At 46.3% G+C, this 20982-nt stretch overlaps 1 protein-coding gene across 1 annotated transcript in view; it reads left to right on the top strand.

Annotated features, from left to right (window-relative positions):
* The window catches only part of ruvbl1 (RuvB-like AAA ATPase 1), an 84328-nt gene that overhangs the window by 22150 nt on the left and 41196 nt on the right, over positions 1 to 20982 (top strand). Inside the window, exons 4-8 of the mRNA XM_072473061.1 lie at positions 885 to 1036; positions 2664 to 2753; positions 4198 to 4347; positions 10407 to 10470; positions 16741 to 16939. Coding sequence (XP_072329162.1) covers positions 885 to 1036; positions 2664 to 2753; positions 4198 to 4347; positions 10407 to 10470; positions 16741 to 16939 — 655 coding nt within the window. The remainder of the gene's footprint in view (positions 1 to 884; positions 1037 to 2663; positions 2754 to 4197; positions 4348 to 10406; positions 10471 to 16740; positions 16940 to 20982) is intronic.

The following is a 20982-nucleotide window of genomic DNA, read 5'->3' as shown; positions in this document are numbered from 1 at the left end:
TTGCTTCTCATGTTATGCCCACATTTTGGAATGCAAATCAAACCTACATATACATTCGTAATTGATCTCTAGCCATTCATTGCCCTGAATCTTCTCTTGAGTCTGAATGGTAAGGGTCTGAATTTCCTCATTGTTGTGCCAGATTACTGCCACAACTGTGGTCTGGTCCAGTAAATGTATCTGGGAAATCACCAGGATTATGTTGCACTGCATTCTACACTGAACTGAGATTTCCTGCTCGCTTAAGCTGGAGTACAGGTTGCAATTGAATCTTCCTCAACGCCAGATCCTTTTTTGCATTGAGGTGACACTGATAACGGAAATACCCTTGACTCCAGCGTAAATGCATCTCTTTAACAAAGCTTTATTATAATAATCTTTATTAGTGTCACAAGTAGGCTTACATTAACGCTGCAATGAAGTTACTGTGAAAATCCCCTCTGCCACACTCCAGTGCCTGTTCGGGTAACGGAGGGAGAATTCACAATGTCCAATTCACCTAACAGCACATCTTTTGGGACTTGTGGGAGGAAACCGGAGCACCCGTAGGAAACCCACACATGTACGGGGAGAACGTGCAGACTACGCACAGACAGTGATCCAAGCCGGGAATCGAACCCGGGTCCCTGCCGCTGTGAAGCAACAGTGCTAACCACTCTGCTACCGTGCCACCCTGGCTGACAAACTTGTTTATTGGTTGACAATAGACAATAGTCCTAGATAATCACTGCTCACCAAGGATTATAGAGGAAGTGAAGACGCTGTAATTTTGTGAAACATTCTGTGAAGCAAAGATATCTTGTGGATTTCTCTTCTGTTTTCTTCCTCCGCCCAACATTTATGTGATTTATTGGTTGCAATTAACATTTCAAATGTTTTTTCAGGCCTAAGGATAAAAGAGACAAAGGAAGTTTATGAAGGCGAGGTCACAGAATTGACCCCCTGTGAGACGGAGAATCCCATGGGCGGTTATGGAAAGACAGTCAGCCATGTTATCATTGGGCTAAAGACAGCAAAAGGCACCAAGCAGCTGAAGGTATGGAACTTTTTAGTGTATATTCGTCATGCGAAATCAGGAGTGCTGGTCTGTATTTTTGGCAACGGGTAAATTTCTGGAAAGAGGCCGTATGACTTTTTCTGATGTGTATATGTTAACTTTGAATCTGTTGCCAAGCTGGGATCCATAAAATAAATCATTGTGTGGAAAATATAGGTGACCAGTTATAGAACCGAGATATTGAGTCATGCCACTCATTTGACAGGTTTCTGAAATATTCACCTGGATTTGAGGGGGTGTTGGACATTATTATTGTTATGGGCTTTTGTCTTTATGAACTTGGCATTGTGTCCCGAGACAGTGTTTTGTGCTGTATTACTCGAGGGTGTTGTCCTGATGTGTACAGATCTGACAACAGTGACTGCAGGCAATGACATTAGAGTAGAACACCAAAACCTGACCGGCAAGGAGACTGAGTTGTAACTTAATGAGAAGGTGGATGGAGAGTGCTTTTTTTTTTTCAAAATCCAGGAAAGTATTTGAAGCTTGAACAATAAATCCAAATTTTATTTGCTCAGTCACTGACTTTTACTTGTTAGCAGCCTGAATGGCAGAATCTAATTGAACTTGAAATGCTGCAATAAATGAATATATATTCACTGACCGACAGAATGTGACTTATTCCATTAACCTAACCCAATTGTCCTACTTATTTGTCCTGACATGCAATATGGACCAAATGAAAACACTGCACCTTGATTTTTAACAAAGCAGTCTTGGCCTTTCACAGTGTACGTTTATATTATCAGAAGCCATCATTTGTGTACTGACTTACTGGAGCATTCCTGGCCAGTGTTTCCATTGATTAAGAAACCTAAGTGACAGGCCACAGTCTTGTTTGCAGAACAAGGTTGATAAGATAGGTGCAAAAATCAATTGGCTGTCAATCAGTTGATGCAAAACTTTGAAATTTTAAATGTATGAAAACTGTAAATTGCTATGTATTGGTCAATAAGTGAGTTATAATTTCAACTATTTCTACTTGGGGTGCTATGTTTCTCTTTCCAGAAGACCTGCCTTTTACTCCTCTCTCAAGTGCTGTCTCTCTCACCCAGGTATCCGAATGACCATTGTTCATATGTAATCCTAGACAATGAGTTGGTGCAGACTATTAACCACGACCTACCTGATACTGTCACACAATGTCTGGACACTTTCCAGCATGGATCATGAGGAGAATGAACTCTGGCCCTTTGCTAGAGCAACAATAAACTGTACCACTATTTGATCAGGCAACTCAACAGAATATCGATTAAACATAGAACTATCAATGTTCAAAAACATGCCGGGCAGTGCTTTTACTCTCTGATGTGGAGATACCGCCGTTAGGCTGGTGAATCCTGATGAAGGAGCTGCACTCCGAAAGCTAGTGATTCGAAACAAACCTGTTGGACTTTAACCTGATGTTCACACTGGTGTTGATAGAGCCCAGTTTTTCAAAACATGTTATGTTATGTCAACAAATAAACAACTACGTCTCTGTTTTGGCCTTGGCTTTATGGACAGGTTATTAATTAATTTTAATGGAAGGTTAAGGATAACTATGTTTTTGTGCATGTTTTTTTTCTTAGACATCTTAAAGCTGTACTTCTAATGTGTGTTTCAGCTTGACCCTAGCATCTACGAGAGCCTGCAGAAGGAGCGTGTTGAAGTTGGAGATGTGATTTACATTGAAGCAAATAGCGGGGCTGTGAAGGTAGAAACGTTTCTAAATGGTTTCCAAAATTTAATCCGGGTCAAGTTGTTGACATGGGATTAAATAGCTTCACACATGGATCTTTGACCGCACGGTTAATTGGGCCTTGTGCATCTACCCTCTGATGCATTCATTCATTGAGAACATTTGTTGAGGAATTTTTACAGTTTTTGTTTCAGAAAACTTACCATTTTCAAGTTAAGTAATGTCAAGATCTCAGAAATAATAAATATTTCTGGACATTTAATTGTTATGTGCAAGTTCAGTATTGGCTCTAATTTGGTGTGTGGGGGACCTGGGCATCACTGGCTAGGCCAGCATTTTTATTGTACGTCCTCATTGCCCTCGCAGGTGGTGCTGAATATGGGCCTAACTGTTGTGATTCAGGAGTTTAAACCTAGCCTAGTTTACAATGGTGTCTTTTCGGGGCTGCAGAGAACTGGCTTGTGTTATATAAAAGCTGGGTGGGGGGGTTGCTGGGAATGGAGAATGGAATATTTTGATGCGTTGTAAAATTCCTGGTTTTAAAGTAGTTTCAAAAAAATGCTTCCCTGATGGGGTAGTGACAAAGGAATGAGTGAACTAAAGTCCACGGTTCAACTTCTGGTCAGTGCTGCAATCAGGAAGGGAGTGTTAGGGGTGCTAAATTTAACTTCAGTGCTCCTGGGAAAACAAAACACAAAAGTTGGCCAGGATGCCTGCATGTGATCGCTACGCAGTGATCCCCACAGAGAGTGCGCGTGTGTGGACGTGAGCTGAAGAGCAGATTGGCTCGACTGTGATGCTCAACACAGTTGAATAGTATGCCAATGCAAAATGTCTGGATTTAGCATATGAAGAACGCTTGCAAGGTGGTGTCTGGTCATGTAGGACTCGTACTCTGGCAGGAATCAATGCCTTCACAAGAGTGTAGAAAGGGAAAAAATTGGCCAACGGGAAAATTGAATAACATAAATTTAGTTGCCTGTTCTTTATTTTCAGCATTATCTGTGTATGAGTTAGTTGATCATGGGTAAAGGGCCTTTAAATGATTAATAAAAGATGCGGTGCATTTTATGAGAACAGGTTATAACTTGCTGGGGCATCCAGCTACAAAGCAATCTTAACATGTTCAGTGAACTGTAGTTAATGTTATCTGTTTTGCATCAGTTTCTTTGGTAAGAACAGCAAATTTAGAGGTAGTATTTATCTGGGAAAGGAAGAAGGCCGACTTGCTGGGAAGCTAAGTGGTTTGGGCAAGGGTAGCGATGGGCAGGTGGGCTGGCTTTGCTTGCCAGAAATGAGAGAGAGTTGCAATGTGTTGACAAAAGCCTGTCAATGCCATAATTGTGCAGTCCCCCACTCTCCAACTCCACTGCTTTTCTTTCAGCCTGATGTCTGTCAGGTAAGCTGACAGCGCACCTGTTTTATTCCCCCCCCCCTCATCCCGGACTTTTCTTCACAGAGGCAGGGCAGGTGTGATACATACGCTACGGAATTTGACCTTGAAGCTGAAGAGTACGTTCCTCTGCCAAAGGGCGATGTCCACAAGAAGAAAGAGATCATACAGGACGTGACACTGCACGATCTAGATGTAGCAAACGCAAGGCCGCAGGTAATGAATACAGCATTGCCAGGGTTCAGTCTGCACCTCAGTCACTTAACACAAAAGAGGATAACAAAAAGAAATTCCAGCATGGAATATGAAAACGCTTGCATTGGGAAATGCATTATAACTAAGAATACTAACGTTAATCAATGCTTGTATTTTCATCTGTACATTGCCTTATATTGAAACTTTACAAAAATGAATGAATACGTTTACTTTGGATTTGTACTGGTCTATTATGTTGGTAAATGCAACAGCCATTCTGCGTGAACAAGTTCTCTCAATGCAGCTTATCAGTTGAATGTTCAGTTGATCTTCTTTTTATGGTGTTGGTTATGAGGAAGCTGTTGGCCAGTTACCAAATAATCTACCTGTCCCCTCTATATACGCCTTTGAGATCGTTAGTTTTCACCTCAATAGGCAGAGAGGACTTGAAGGACAACACACCTAACAGGGTAACTAACGCTTTATTATTGTCCAGAATGTTTGCTCATGGTCTGCTGTGAGGCTTGAACCCACAACCTTTAACTTAGTGTTGGAATTAAACAAACTTGTGTCAAGCTGATACTTGAGGCCAAGACCAGTCCTCCGTTTAATAATAATCTTTATTGTCACCAGTAGACTTACATTAACACTGCAATGAAGTTGCTGTGAAAATCCCCCAGTCGCCACATTCCGACGCCTGTTCAGGTACACAGAGGGAGAATTCAGAATGTCCAATTCCCCTAACAAGCACATCTTTCGGGACTTGTGGGAGGAAACCAGAGCACCCGGAGGAAACCCACGCAGACACTGGGAGACCGTGCAGACTCCGCACAGGCGGGAATTGAACCTGGGACTGGTGCTGTGAAGCAACAATGCTATGCTACTGTGCCGCCCATAATGCACTTGCAGTTTGAAATTGGTCCTTTCAGTGTGAGTTGAGCTGTCGAATTTTTGTCATGTTCTTGTGGCCACTTTCGATTCCAACTCCAACTTTAGTTTGTGTTTTCAGAATCCTGTGTATGGCAGTTTGTTTTGAAGTGTTCAAACCTACACTAAAACCTGAGGAAATAACCCAAGAATACGCTCCAGTTCAGTGCTGAGGGTTAGGGTTTTAGGATAAAACAATTCACCTGCCTATTTAGGTGGACATGAAAGAACTCATGGTACTGTTTGAAGAAAGGTAATGAGTTCTCCTGAGGCCCTGGCCAACCTTCCCTTCAGCCCAACACTAAAGTAGTTCAATTGAATTGGCCAGTGATTTCATTCAGTTTCTGGGGAGTTGCTGCTATTAATGGTTGTTTCATTTGCTTATGTTCCAAAAGTAATTCACAATGTAAAGCAAAGAGTTTCTAAGCGTTTTGTCTTTGTGATGTATAACATGGGGCCTCTGGTAACCATAAGTGTGGCAGCCTTCTGTCTTGTAAGACTGTGGTTTGCACCATAGTCATCAACTCTTCTGTTAAAGCAGATGGATCATGCTGGGTCAGCGCATTTACAATTAAAAAAAAAAATAATAATAATAAATTTAGAGTGCCCAATTCATTTTTTTTTTTCTAATTAAGGGGCAATTTAGCGTGGCCAATTCACTTGGCCTGCACATCTTTGGGTTGTGGGGGTGAAACCCACGCAGCCACAGGGAGAATGTGCAAACACCACATGGACAGTGACCCAGAGCCGAGATCGAACCTGGGGCCTCATCGCCGTGAGACAACAAGGCTAACCCACTGCGCCACCGTGCTGCCCAGCACATTTACTATTTGAGGGCTTGGTGGCTGATCAGTGCGACACATTGGTCCCTCCTACCATTCGACACAGCCTGAAGCACCCATCCTCTGTGCAACTTGAGTTGGGTGTATCACTGGTAACTGTTGCCTTCTATGTTAACACTCGAGTGACCATGAAGTATCCTCTCCAGGGTGCAAGCCTGAGCAAAACTTATGGAGATCCTGGGTTACCTAAATGTCAGGCTCTCTCCCTCGACCTCCCTGATTGAGTCCAAGGGAGTGCAAAGCACTATATGTATGGCACTGGTTGCCGGCGTTGTTGAAAAGATTACCTTTGGGCATAAGTCCACATTTGGATTTTCATCAGGCTTTACTCCCTTAGCCTTTAATTCTCCTGAGGTATCTACAAGACCGGTGAAGCTACTTGCCCATAGCTGGGAGTTCATGCATGCCAGAGTGTGTCCCCCATGCTGGTAGGCCTGCACATCTGGGGGACAAACTGTGTATTGGACCTGAAGCAGGAGTGCTTCAAGCCAAAATCGTTGGCTCCTTCTGGCATGGCGAAAAGTGCTTACTATGTCCATGGACGAGACGGTGGTGCAGTGGAATATTCGGCAGTAGTTATTTCTGGCCATGCTCCGCATTTGGTAGATCTGGTGTTGGAGGCCGGGCCAGATTTGGCGCACAGGATGGAGTTTGGATGAGGGGCTATTGTCGGATCGTCGGTTTTGCGGGAGAGTTTCAAAAGTCGAATGGGAATATGTCGAGTTCAATGAGAACGGGATAGTCTCACTCTGTAGTTTGTGGAAGGCGTTGAAGGTGGTGATGAAAGGGAAGATCATACCGTTTTGGGCATACATGGACGGAGAGGCCAAGGAGCACCAGAAGTTTGTCGACGAGATCCTGGGAGTGGACCGTAGATAAATGAGTGACTCAACTCCGGAACTCTTGGCACGCAGGAAAAAGCTGCAAATGCAGTTTGACCTGTCTATGGATAGGGCACCTCCCCAGCTAAAGCATTTGAGGGGGGTGGTGTATGAGTATGGGGAGAAGGCCAGCCTCTGTTGGTTCGCGAACTAAGGTGCCAGGAGGCTGCTAGGGAGATCATTCAGGTTGGGGATTCTGAAGGTAGGCTGGATTCTGCCTCAAACAAGGTGAATAGGGCATTTTGAGCATTTTATGAGAGGCTTTACAGGTCGGAGCCGCCGGAGGATGAGCTGGGATTGGCGGAGTTTTTAGAGGGTCTGGAGTTCCCCAAGGTTGGGGAGGAACTGCGGGAAGAGCTGGAGGTATCACTGGGTTTGGAGGAGGTTCCAACAGTGTTGGGACAGATGCAGACAGGGAAAGCATCAGGACAGGATATGTTCCTGGTGGAGTTCTACAAGACGTTTACGGATCAGCTTGTTCCGTTATTGATGGGGATGTTTAATGATTCTGGGGTACAGAGTCCCCTTCCTTTTTTTTTTTTGAAAATATATTTATTCAAATTTTCACCAACCCCCCCCCCCCCCAAAATAAGAAAAAAAGAAACAAGAACACAACAAGCAGAAATTAGACATTGGATTTCTCCCATATACAATAACCCCACATATAACAGTAAAAAACACAAATAGGGGAAACCCCCCACCTTAACCCAAATGCCACCCCAAAAGAACCCCCCGGGGCTGCTGCTACTGACCTCCTAACGCTCCGCGAGATAGTCTAGGGACGGTTGCCACCGCCTGAAGAACAGGCCCTCGCAAGACAAACTTTATCCTCTCCAGCTTGATGAACCCTGCCATGTCATTGATCCAAGCTTCCACACTAGGGGGCTTTGCATCTTTCCACAGTAACAAAATCCTCCGCCGGGCTACCAGGGACGCAAAGGCCAGAATACCGGCCTCTTTCGCCTCCTGCACTCCCGGCTCATCCGATACCCCAAATAATGCTAATCCCCCAGCTCGGCTTGACTCGGGCGTTCACCACCTTGGACATAGTCCTCGCAAAACCCCTCCAAAACCCATCCAGCGCCGGGCACGACCAGAACATATGGATGTGATTTGCTGGCCTCCCCGAGCACCTCCCACATCTGTCCTCCACCCCAAAGAACCTACTCAACCTCGCCCCTGTCATATGCGCTCTGTGAATAACTTTAAACTGTATTAGGCTGAGCCTGACGCAAGAGGAGGAAGAATTAACCCTACTCAGGGCAGGAGCCCACAGACCCTCATCTATCTCCTCCCCAAGCTCCTCCTCCCACTTGCCCTTTAACTCCTCCACTGAGGCCGCCTCCTCTTCCTGCAGCTCCTGGTAAATCGCCGAAACCTTGCCTTCTCCAACCCATACATCCGAAATCACCCTGTCCTGAATCCTACGTGCCGGAAGCAGCGGGAATTCCCTCACCTGCCCCCTCACAAATGCCCTCACTTGCATGTACCTGAAAGTGTTTCCCGGGGTAGCCCAAACTTCTCCTCCAGCGCCCCTAGGCTCGCAAACGTCCCATCGATGAACTGGTCTCTCTTCTAATCCCTGCCCGATGCCAGCTCCGGAACACCCCCATCCACCCTTCCCGGGATGAACCGATGGTTCGCCCGAATTGGGGACCAAACCGAGGCTCCCACCTCGGCCCCTGTGTCGCCTCCACTGCCCCTAGATCTTCAGCGTCGCCGCCACCACCACCGGACTCGTGGTGTACCTTGTCGGCGAGAGCGGCAGCGGTGCCGTCACCAGCGCCCTCAGGCTCGTGCCCACACAGGACGCCATCTCTAGCCTCTTCCACGCCGCCCCCCTCTCCCTCCATTACCCACTTACGGATCATCGCCACATTGGCTGCCCAATAATAGCCACACAAATTCGGCAGCACCAGCCCCTCCCTGTCCCTGCTACGCTCCAGAAACACCCTCTTCACCCTCGGGGGTCTTATTCGCCCACACAGATCCCATGATGCTCCTGCTTACCCGTTTGAAAAAGGCCTTCGGGATCAAAATGGGAAGGCACTGGAACACAGAAACCTCGGAAGGACCGCCATTTTGATCGACTGCACCCTACACGCTAGTGAGAGTGGCAGCATATCCCATCTTTTAAAATCCTCCTCCATCTGCTCCACCAACCGCGTCAAATTGAGCTTGTGCAGGGCCCCCCAACTCCTACCTACTTGGATCCCCAGGTACCGAAAGCTCCTTTCCGCCCTTATCAGCGGTAGTTCGTCTATCCCCCTTCCCGGTCCCCTGAATGCACCACAAAGAGCTCACTTTTCCCTACGTTGAGTTTATACCCCGAAAAGTCCCCAAACTCCCTAAGGATCCGCATGACCGCCACCATCCCCTCCACTGGATCCGCAACATACAACAACAGGTCATCAGCATACAACAACACCCGGTGTTCCTCTTTCCCCCACCCAAACCAATCCCCTCCATTTCTTGGACTCCCTCAGAGCCATGGCCAGCGGCTCAATTGCCAGTGCAAACAACAAGGGGGATAAGGGACACCCCTGCCTTGTCCCCCGGTACAGCCGAAAGTACTCCGACCTCCGCCGGTTCGTAGCCACACTCGCCACAGGCTCTATATAACAGCCTGACCCAACTGATGAACCCCTCCCCGAACCCAAACCTCCGCAACAATTCCCAAAGAGACTCCCACTCCACCCGATCAAAGGCCTTCTCCGCGTCCATAGCTGCCACTACCTCCACTTCCCCCTCCACCGAGGGCATCATAATCACATTGAGGAACCTCCGCCAGAGTCCCCTTCCTAAGACGCTTGGGCAGACATCCATCCATCTCTCTGCTCCTGAAAAAGGGTAAGAATCCCACAGAATGTCAGGTTAGGTGGATTGGCCATGCCAAATTTCCCCTTGGTGTCCAACGGTTAGGTGAGGTTACTGGGTTATGGGGATCGGGCAGGGGAGTGGGCCTAGGTAGGGTGCTCTTTCAGAGTGTCGGTGAAATGGGCCGAATGGCTGCCTTCTGCACTAAGGATGCTTCGGAATTCAGTGGCGGCACGGTAGCACAGTGGTTAGCACTGTTTTTAGTTTACTGTTTGCATAAAATGACATTCTAATACAAACATTAAAAAAAACATAATTGCTTATTGTCACAAGTAGGCTTCAAATGAAGTTACTGTGAAAAGCCCCGAGTCCCCACATTCCGGCGCCTATTTGGGGAGGCTGGTACGGGAATAAAATGTTTACAAAAAACTTTATAACATGTTGACTAAACGATCTTGCCTTTCAACTATTTCTTTTTCAGATTTCCAGCTTTTACATTTTTTGTCCTTTTATCTCTGCAATGTCTTTGGTGTTCCAGATATGGTCCCAGACTTGAGTGCAACAATGGTTTCTACTTGGGCTGAATTAACTTTCATAATTTCTGTTGATCCAGGGAGGTCAGGACATCCTATCCATGATGGGGCAGCTAATGAAACCAAAGAAGACCGAAATTACAGGTGAGTCTCACAGCAAATGCTGAACACAGCCCTAAACAGCTGGGGTGGTTTAGCACAGTGGGCTAAACAGCTGGCGTGTAATGCAGAACCATGCCAGCAGCGCGGGTTCACTTCCCGTACCGGCCTCCCCGAACAGACGGCGGAATGTGGCGATTAGGGGCTTTTCACAGTAACTTCATTGAAGCCTACTTGTGGCAATAAGCGATTATTAATTATTATTAAACTTGGGGCTGCAGTCCTCCTGATGATTCAAACATTTGCTCTCCATGACCCTTTGATTAGTGCCCTTTGGCAGGATTCAGGTTATGGGCATGCGACCCATCATGTGACATCCGGGGGATACTGATAAAAGCTTATAAACTGGAGTCTCCTCATTATACACTTATGGGGAATTTGGAAAAGCGACTAACTCCCTTCATCCCCGACAATAATCCAGTATGTATTTTAATACTGCAGAACTACAAAGAATCTCCAGACCTGTTTTCTCCTCAGCCCCTTATTTAATGTGTTGATACAGCAATACGGACATTTAAGGAAGCGGTCAAATTGATAAAAATTGTGTATTTGGCTAGAGCATGTCATTGTGAAATGTTTTGTATTGGGAGCACAATTCTATCGATTTGTATTTAAACATCAGAAGTGCTAAATGCAGTGTGCATTAGGAGCTGCTGAAGACAAGCCCGTCGAATCTCATCTAACATTTTGAACACTTCAAAAGACTTTGACTTTATTTGCTTCCGGAGTAGATTATTCAAAACCTTTAACATTCTGAGCGAAGAATATATTAATATATGTTTTAAATGTACTTTGTGTTCATTTAAACTTATGCCCTTCTGCTCTGACTTACTTTGAAGTAATATCAGAATCGCAGAAGTTCTAGCACAGAGAAATCATTCATCCCATTGCGCCTGTGGCAGTGTTAACACTTCAACTGAAGCTGCCTGCTTTAATCCCTTTTCCCTGTATCCTTTCATTCTCTTCCTTTTCAAATACTTATCTAATTCCCTTTCAGAGATGTTGTAGTCTTTACTTCAGTAACCACTTGTAGTAAAAGTTTAATGTTTTACTGTGCTGCGAGTGAGTTATGATAGAATCATAGAATTTACAGTGCAGAAAGAGACCATTCGGCCCACCGAGTCTGCACTGGCCCTGGGAAAGAGCACCCTGCCTATGCCCACACCTCCACCATATCCCAGTAACCCCACCTAACCTTTTTGGACGCGAAGGGCAATTTATCATGGTCAATCCACCTAAACTGCACATCTTTGGATTGTGGGCCGAAACCGAAGCACGAGGAGAACGTGCAAACTCTGCACAGACAGTGACCCAAGCCGGGAATCGAACCTGGGACCCTGGAGCTGTGAAGCAACTGTGCTAACCACTGTGCTACCGTGCCGTCCACGTTAGAACGTTATTCCAACTTTCCACTTCATTTTTCTAGTGATCATTTTATGGCCCATCTGATATCTTGCATTCCTGGGTGAGGTCATCCATAACCACCCCTCATCAGTAGAATTTAAGCTTCTCTAATCTTTCCTCATAAGGTGTCCCTTTGCATTGGGATCAGTCTAGTTGGTCTTCAGAACAAAAAAATCTCTTCTCCTTCACCCACTCAGTATCCTCAAGTATATCAGTCTGGTTAATGCACTCACTCCCTCCACCACTGATGCACAGTGGCAGCAGTATGTACCATGCAAAAGATGCAATGCAGCAATTCACCAAGCCTCCTTTGACAGTACCTTTGAAATCTGCAATCTACCACCTAGAAGGACCAGTCGCCTGGGTGAAACACCACCTGCACGTTCCCTCTGTTGCTAACTTTCTCCTTGGTTCAATTGCTCTGTTTTATTACCTTTGCTCTCGAGTCGCCAGGTATCTTTATGATACCGCCACGAGGTTCAAGTCCGAGTAATGATCAATAACCCAATACACAGATTAGTAAGATTCAAATCAAAGCACATCTATTATACACAGTAATCGCTACTCATGCACAAATTCTACGTCTAAGCTACTTCTATAACTAACAGGCCTATACTTAACTTCGGACTGGCCCACCGTTGAATTAAGACTTACTTTGTCTGGGGTCACTGCACCTGTCACGGTCAATGTTGGTTCGTGTTGCTCGGTGACCCGGGCAGGGCGCAGAGGTGAAGAGAGAGATTTGAACTTGGGGCTTAACTCTTTTAGTCCCCAGGGGCTTCCTGCCTTTTGGGGCGGACCCTGTACCTGGTCCCAAGTGATTGGACTTTGTCCCAATCGCTTGGTTCGATTTTCTCCAATACTGGAGCGGTTCCCTGATCGATGGGCGGTCTTGAGGTGCTCGTTCACCACCTCTGTGTTGGCTCCTGCTGGCACCGAGGAGTCTGGCTTTGCTTTGTGTGTCTTTATGATACCGCCACGAGGTTCAAGTCCGAGTAATGACCAATAACTCAATACACCGATTAGTAAGATTTAAATCAAAGCACATTTATTATACACAGTAATCACTACTCATGCACAAGTTCTACGTCTACTTCTACGACTAACAGGCCTGTACTTAACTTCGGACTGGCCCACCAGGTATGGGGAACAAATGGCCTTTCGTTCGGGAACTGAGTCTGCGGGATTCGAAGTTGGTACGGATTGATAGCTAGGAGCGCCTATCTCGTAGCGAGCGTTGACTTAAGACTTACGATCTCTCGGCGGCAGTTGAACCGGTCACTGTGAAGGGTTGGTTCATGTTGCTGGGTGACCCGGTCAAGAAGAACGATTTGAACTTTGGGGCTCAACTTTATAGTCCCATGGGGCTTCCCGCCTTTCGGAGCGGCCCCTGTACCTGGTTCTAGGTGATTGGACTTTGTTCCCTGATCGATGGGCGGTCTTGAGGTGTCCGTTAACCACTTTTGTGTTGGCTCCTGCTGGCACCGGGGAGTCTGGCTTAGTTTTGTTTGTCCCAAATGTTGCTATTGTCCGGGGATTGCTTATTAGTATGTAGATGGTTGCTACATTATTATGCAGATGGCTGCTAGTATCGATGCTGCCTGGGCCTTTGTAGAGTTAAATTCACAGCAAACTTGCACCTGCTGGTTTCTGCCTGTGTTGGCTGAATTTCCCTTCAGCCTTTGCCGTTCGCCATTTTAAATCGGGACTTGGCCAACTCAGGTGGCTACAGTGCACACCCTTTTCAGTTCAGATTCCTGTTCTCCTCTCAGCTCCAATTTCATTGTTTTTGCCCTTCTCTTTAAGATGCTTGGATTGAGTTCCAAGACCATGTCTTCCGTTATATTGCCACATGGCCTTTCTTGATGCATTCGCCTTATTAAAAGGTAGGGCAGAAGCGAAACAACGGCAGTCATTTAAGGCATTATTCCATAATTCTCACCAAAGATAGATTCCATTGAGGAAGAAAAACTTATTACGATCCCAGACCAGACCCGAACAGTGGCTCGGATACTGGACCAGAACCTCTATATTTTAGTTTATTTGTAAGACTGCAGAAAGAATGATTCGCTCCAGGAGTGATTGCATGAAGAAATAGGGCTTGGTATTTTTAAAAGAGAACTTTATTATGAATACAATATATTTTTTTTTAACTTCACACCCGAAAAGAACAGTTCCAATTACCCCTCAAACACTACTACTCCATTTCCCATTGAACACCAAGAAAAGAAACATACAGCTCTCAATCCAGCTTAAAAATTATCAGGACATAAGAGTAATACTTGGTTTACAGAACAGATTCTGGCTCTTGTTAGAACCCATCCAGACTCTGGCTGAATGCCTTCAAATAGCTGCTTCAATTGGGTTGTTTCAGCTCCTCCTGGTTTTCAGACAAGACTGCTCTGCTTTTAAAATATTATTACTCTTATTTTTTTTAAACTATCCTACTGGGAAAGAAAGCTGCTTTGTGGTCTTAAAAAAACAAGGGACTTCACTTCCCAAAAAACAACAAATTCTCTATGCAGGCTGCAAAGCACTTCAACGCCCCCAGGGACTTTCTCAGTCAAACCACAGTACATTAGCCTAGACTGAAAAAACACATTCCTTTGTCAATTTCACCTTCTGCCTGCTGAAAACACCCAAGCAGAATTATTTTTTTTCTTAAACGCTATCTTCAATGCAGGAGGCACAAAAGAATGCAAAGAATACTTGAAAATTAAAAGGGAGGGAGGAACCTAAAACAATTACAATATCTAGGGAAAAGTTACAGGGGGAAACTGTTCAACCTAAAAGTTGACAAGTCCCCTGGACCTGATGGCTTTCATCCGAGGGTCTTCAAAGAAGTGGCTACAGCGGGAATAGATGCATTGGTTATGATCTTGTAACATTCCCAAGATCCCAAAGGATTGGAAAATTGCTGATGTAACACCTGTGTTCAAGAAAAGGGGACCAAAGCAGGAAACCAGGAAACTATCAGGCAGTTAGTCTGAAGTCTGCCATGGAGAAATTGCTGGAGCCCATTTTTAATGAGGTAGTAGGACATTTAGAAAATGATACAGGCGGGCAGCGTTAACATGCTTTTGTGAAAGCGAAATAATGTTTATTTAAATTCTTTGAAGACGTAACGAGCAACGTGGATAAAGGAGAACCTGTTGATGTGGTGCACTTGGATTTCCACGTCAAAAGATACTTCACAAGAGGAGAGCTCATGACGCAAGGGTAAAATTTCAGCATGGTTAGAGAATAGGTTAGCTCGCAGGAAGCAGAGTAGGGATTATTAGGCCATTTTCAAGTTGGCAAGGTGTTGCTAGTGGAGTGCCTCAAGGATCAGTGCTGGGGCCTCAACTAATTACAACCTGTAGCAATGACACAGATGAAGAAACTGAATATATGGCTGCTAAACCTGTTTATGACCAAATAGCAGGAAAGTAAGTTGCCAAAAGGACATAGTTGGCGGGATTCACCAGTTGTTCGCGCCGGTGGGAAATTCTGATCCCACACGGCCGCACGGGTTCCTGGTGACAAGGGAAATCCCGTTGACAACGATGCGGTTGGCAGATCCCGCGCGCAGGCCACCGAGAAACACGCGGCAGGGTGGTCGATAAATCCAGTCCAGACTCGACGGGGGGGACTTAGGTTAATTGTGTGGACAAAAATTTGGCAGATGGAATATGATGTGGGAAAATGTGAACTTGTCCACTTTGGAAGGAAGAATAGAATAATGGGATATTATTCGAAAGGAGAGAGAGCCCTTCTGGACTGTAAATTCTATGATAATCTATGAGAATGCAGATCCCAACAATACAGGGAGATCTGGGTGCCCCTGTACATGAATCACAAAGTTGGTATGCTGGTGCAGATTCGGAACAGAAATTGAATGTTGGTGTTGTAAGGGGAATTAAATATAAAAGTGGGGAAAATAGGCTAAAGTTATACAGGGCATTGGTGAGACCACATCTAGAGTACTGTGTACAGTTTTGGTCTCCTTCCTTAAGAAAATATATAATTATTAGAAACAGTGCGGAGAAGGTTTATTCTGCTGATTCCTGGAGTGAAGAGGAAACCTGGAACAGACCTGCACCTACTGGAGTTTAGAAGAATGAGGTGATCTGATGGAAACATAAAAGATCCTGAAGGGACTGAACAAGGTGGACGGTGAGAGAATGTTTCTCCTTGTGGAGAAGTCTAGGACCATTTAAAACCGAGAGGAGGAGAATTATTTTCTCCAAGGGTTGGTGATCTGTGGAATTCTCTTTCCCAGAGAACAATGGAGGCTGGGTCACTGAATATATTCCAGGCTGAGTTGGATAGACTTTTGATCAGCAAGGGAGTTGAGAGTTATGGGAGGCAGACAGGAAAGTGGAGTTGAGGTGACAGTCAGATCAGCTGTGATCTTACCAAATGGCAGAGCAGGCTCGAGGGGCTGCATGGTGTATTCCTGTTTCTCATTCTCGTTTTTATATTAACCAAGTGTTGAACATGGAGGGCACTGCAAGCAAAACTAATTTCTTCATAATCCAATCTGTCCACTTTAAGACAGTGGTCATTGGATGGGGATGAGTATGTATTTTCTTTTGATAGTCCTACGGTGTAGAAACCAATTGTAATGTATTGAATGAACCAGAATATCTTCAAGTCTGTGTAGCCTAGTGCCACGCTTTATAGGACATTGTGGCAGGCACTGTATAATTTATTTCATGGAACATGAGGACGTTTCCATGGCTGCTCTCCGGCTGGAGGAAAAGGCCTTTAGTGGTCCTTTGGCATGTTTGTATGATTCAATACACTAAGCAAATCCTTTAAAAAGTATTTCTCACTTCCTAAAATTAAAAAATTACTTTTGCATTGCAGACAAACTACGATGTGAGATTAACAAGGTTGTTAATAAGTACATCGATCAAGGCATCGCTGAGCTGGTTCCAGGAGTTCTTTTCGTTGATGAAGTTCCTATGCTTGACATAGAATGCTTCACGTACCTACACCGCGCACTTGAGTCCAGCATTGCTCCCATCGTTATATTTGCTACGAATCGAGGAAACTGTATTGTCCGGTAAGACTAGCATCGAACTTGATAATTTGTTCCTCGTGATTCCCTCTTCACAGATATCTTGGTGAGATGGAGGGGATATATTTTTATCTTCACTGACTGGGAGGTAATCTCCCACCTGTTCTAAAACCCATTACATTAGTTATTTCAAGGATCATCAATCCACTCCACCAGATAACCACCCTGTGTTGAAGATGAAAGAATACCCCAATCTTTCAAGGTAGGGTAGGATTAAAATATAAAACTATAGGGCAGAATCAACAGACAAAAGGTTGTAGTGTATGAATTTGGTCCCAACTCGTAAGAGGGTCAGCTCAGGAAGACTGTTCAATCCACTGCCGCATCTAATTGTTTTTTAAAAGCTTCCAGGGTTTGGCTTCACTTCCCCTACGCAGTATAGCTCACATGTTAATTACTATTTGTGATAACTTCTCAAAATTGCCATTTCGTAGTTTTTTTTAAAAAATGTTTTATTGAAATTTTTTTCCCAAACAACAATTTTTCCCCTCTTACAAAGCAAACGCAACAATAACAATACAGAAATTTTTAACAATACACAAGTAACAAAACCCCTTTATCTTTGACCTAAACTAAACTAAACCCGCCCCCCCCCCCCCCCTCCCCCTGGGTTGCTGCTGCTGGTCATCTGTCTTCCCTCTAACGTTCCCCTAGGTAGTCGAGAAATGGCTGCCACCGCCTGGTGAACCCTTGAGCCGATCCTCTCAGGGCAAACTTTATCTGCTCCAGTTTAATGAACCCCGCCATATCATTTACCCAGGCCTCCAGTCCGGGGGGTTTCGCCTCCTTCCACATGAGTAGGATCCTGCGCCGGGCTACTAGGGACGCAAAGGCCACAACGTCGGCCTCTTTCGCCTCCTGCACTCCCGGCTCTTCCGCAACTCCAAATAGAGCTAACCCCCAGCCTGGTTTGACCCGGGCCTTCACCACCCGTGAAATCACTCCCGTCACTCCCTTCCAATACCCTTCCAGTGCCGGGCATGCCCAAAACATATGTGCGTGGTTTGCCGGGCTCCCGCCACACCTCCCACATTTGTCCTCCACTCCAAAGAACCTGCTCAATCTTGCTCCTGTTGTGTGTGCTCTATGTAGCACCTTAAATTGAATCAGGCTAAGTCTGGCGCATGAGGAAGAGGAATTTACCCTGCTTGGGGCATCAGCCCACATACCCTCCTCTATCTCCTCCCCTCGTTCTTCTTCCCACTTTCCTTTTAGTTCGCCCACCGACTCCTCCCCCTCTTCCCTCATCTCTCGGTATATCTCTGACACCTTGCCCTCTCCGACCCACACCCCTGAAAGCACTCTGTCCTGAATCCCTTGTGTCGGGAGCAACGGAAATTCCCTCACCTGTTGTCTAGTAAACTCCCTCACCTGCATATATCTCAAGAAATTTCCCCAGGGCAACTTATACTTTTCCTCCAATGCTCCCAAGCTCACAAAAGTCCCATCTATAAATAAATCTCCCACCCTCCTAATTCCCAACTGGTACCAGCTCTGAAATCCTCCATCCATTCTTCCTGGGGCGAACCTATGGTTGTTCCTGATTGGGGACCCCACCAGGGCTCCCCGCACCCCTCTCTGTCGCCTCCACTGTCCCCAGATATTCAATGTTGCCGCCACCACCGGGTTCGTGGTAAACTTTTTAGGTGAGATCGGTAGCGGCGCCGTCACCAGCGCCTCTAAACTCGTCCCTTTACAGGACTTTCTCTCCAGTCTTTTCCACGCCGCTCCCTCACCCTCCCTCCATCCATTTACGTATCATTGCCACATTGGCGGCTCAATAGTAATCGCCCAAGTTCGGTAGTGCCAATCCTCCTCTGTCCCTACTACGCTGAAGGAACCCCCTCCTTACACTCGGAACTTTCCCTGCCCACACGAAGCTTGTGATGCTCCTGTCTATTTTATTAAAAAAGGTCTTGGTGATTAGTATAGGGAGACATTGAAATACAAATAATAACCTCGGGAGGACCATCATCTTAATTGCTTGCACCCTGCCCGCCAGCGATAGAGGCTGCATGTCCTACCTCTTGAAGTCCTCCTCCATTTGTTCTACCAACCGTGTCAGATTAAGTCTGTGCAAGGTTCCCCAGCTCCTAGCGATCTGAATCCCCAGGTATCGGAAGTTTCTTTCCACTTTCCTTGGAGGCAAGCCTTCTATCTCTCTACTCTGGTCCCCTGGATGTATCACAAATAATTCACTCTTCCCCATGTTTAGCCTATACCCCGAGAAATCCCCGAACCCCCTCAAAATTCGCATAACCTCTATCATCCCCCCCGGCTGGGCCCGACACGTATAACAATAGGTCATCCGCGTATAACGAGACTCTGTGTTCTTCTCCCCCTCTAATCACCCCTCTCCATTTCCTGGAGTCTCTCAACGCCATGGCCAGAGGTTCAATTGCCAACGCGAACAACAATGGAGACAGCGGGCATCCCTGTCTTGTTCCCCTATATAGTCGGAAATACTCCGATCTATGTCGACCTGTAACTACGCTTGCCATTGGAGCCCCATAAAGAAGTCTAACCCAGCTAATAAACCCGTTCCCAAACCCAAACCTCCTTAACACTTCCCATAAATACTCCCACTCCACCCTATCAAATGCCTTCTCTGCGTCCATTGCCGCCACTATCTCTGCCTCCCCCTCCACTGGGGGCATCATTATCACCCCTAATAGTCGTCGCACGTTAACATTCAGTTGTCTCCCTTTTACGAACCCTGTCTGGTCTTCGTTCACCACCCCCGGGACACAGTCCTCTATCCTCGATGCCAGTACCTTTGCCAACAATTTGGTCCACGTTCAGTAATGAAATGGGTCTATAGGACCCGCACTGCAACGGATCTTTATCCCTCTTCAAAATTAACGATATCGTCGCCTCCGACATCGTCGGGGGTAGAGTCCCCCCTTTCCTGGCCTCATTGAACGTCCTCACCATCAACGGGGCCAACAAGTCCACATATTTTCTGTAATACTCCACCGGGAACCCGTCTGGTCCTGGGGCCTTCCCTGCTTGCATGCTTCCCAGTCCCTTAATAACCTCGTCCACCCCAATCGGTGCCCCCAGGCCTACCACCCCCCGCTCCTCCACTTTCGGGAACCTCAATTGGTCCAGGAACTGCCCCATCCCCTCCTCTCCCTCTGGGGGTTGAGACCTATACAGTTCCTCATAGAAGGTCTTGAACACCTCATTTATCTTTCCTGCCCTTCGCACCGTGTCTCCCCTTTCGTCTCTAATTCCTCCTATCTCCCTCGCTGCTGCCCTCTTTCGCAATTGATGAGCCAACAGGCGACTAGCCTTTTCCCCATATTCATACCTCCTCCCCTGTGCCTTCCTCCACAGTACCTCCGCCTTTCTGGTGGTCAGAAGGTCAAATTCCGTCTGGAGTCGTCTCCTCTCCCTGTACAATTCCTCCTCCGGGGTCTCTGCAAATTCCCTATCCACCCTTAAAATCTCCCCCAGTAATCTTTCCCTTTCCTTGGCCTCTGTTTTCCTTTTGTGGGCCCCAATGGAGATCAGCTCTCCTCTGACCACCGCTTTTAGTGCTTCCCATACCACTCCCACAGGGACCTCGCCGTCGTCATTGACCTCCAGGTATCTCTCAATACACCCCCGCACTCTTGCACACACTCCCTCATCTGCCATCAGTCCCACATCCAATCGCCAGAGTGTTCTCTGCTCCCTTTCCTCTCCTAATTCCAGGTCCACCCAATGTGGGGCATGATCCGAAACTGCTATGGCTGAGTACTCAGCTTCTTCCACCCTAGAGATCAACGACCTTCCCAAAACAAAAAAATCTATCCGGGAGTACACTTTATGGACATGGGAGAAGAAGGGGAACTCCCTAGCCCTAGGTCTAAGAAATCGCCATGGATCCACTTCCCCCATTTGGTCCATAAACCCCTTAAGTACCTTGGCCGCTGCCGGCCTTCTTCCGATCCTTGAGCTGGATCTATCTAGCCCCGGGTCCAGCACCGTATTAAAGTCCCCTCCTAAAATCAAGTTTCCTACCTCCAGGTCCGGTATACGCC

The sequence above is a fragment of the Scyliorhinus torazame genome, chromosome 13 (genome assembly GCF_047496885.1).
Source record: "Scyliorhinus torazame isolate Kashiwa2021f chromosome 13, sScyTor2.1, whole genome shotgun sequence".
NCBI classification, from domain to species: Eukaryota; Metazoa; Chordata; class Chondrichthyes; order Carcharhiniformes; family Scyliorhinidae; genus Scyliorhinus; species Scyliorhinus torazame.
The sequence above is the reverse complement of the archived record's forward strand: the minus strand, read 5'-3'. Positions and strand labels throughout refer to the sequence as shown.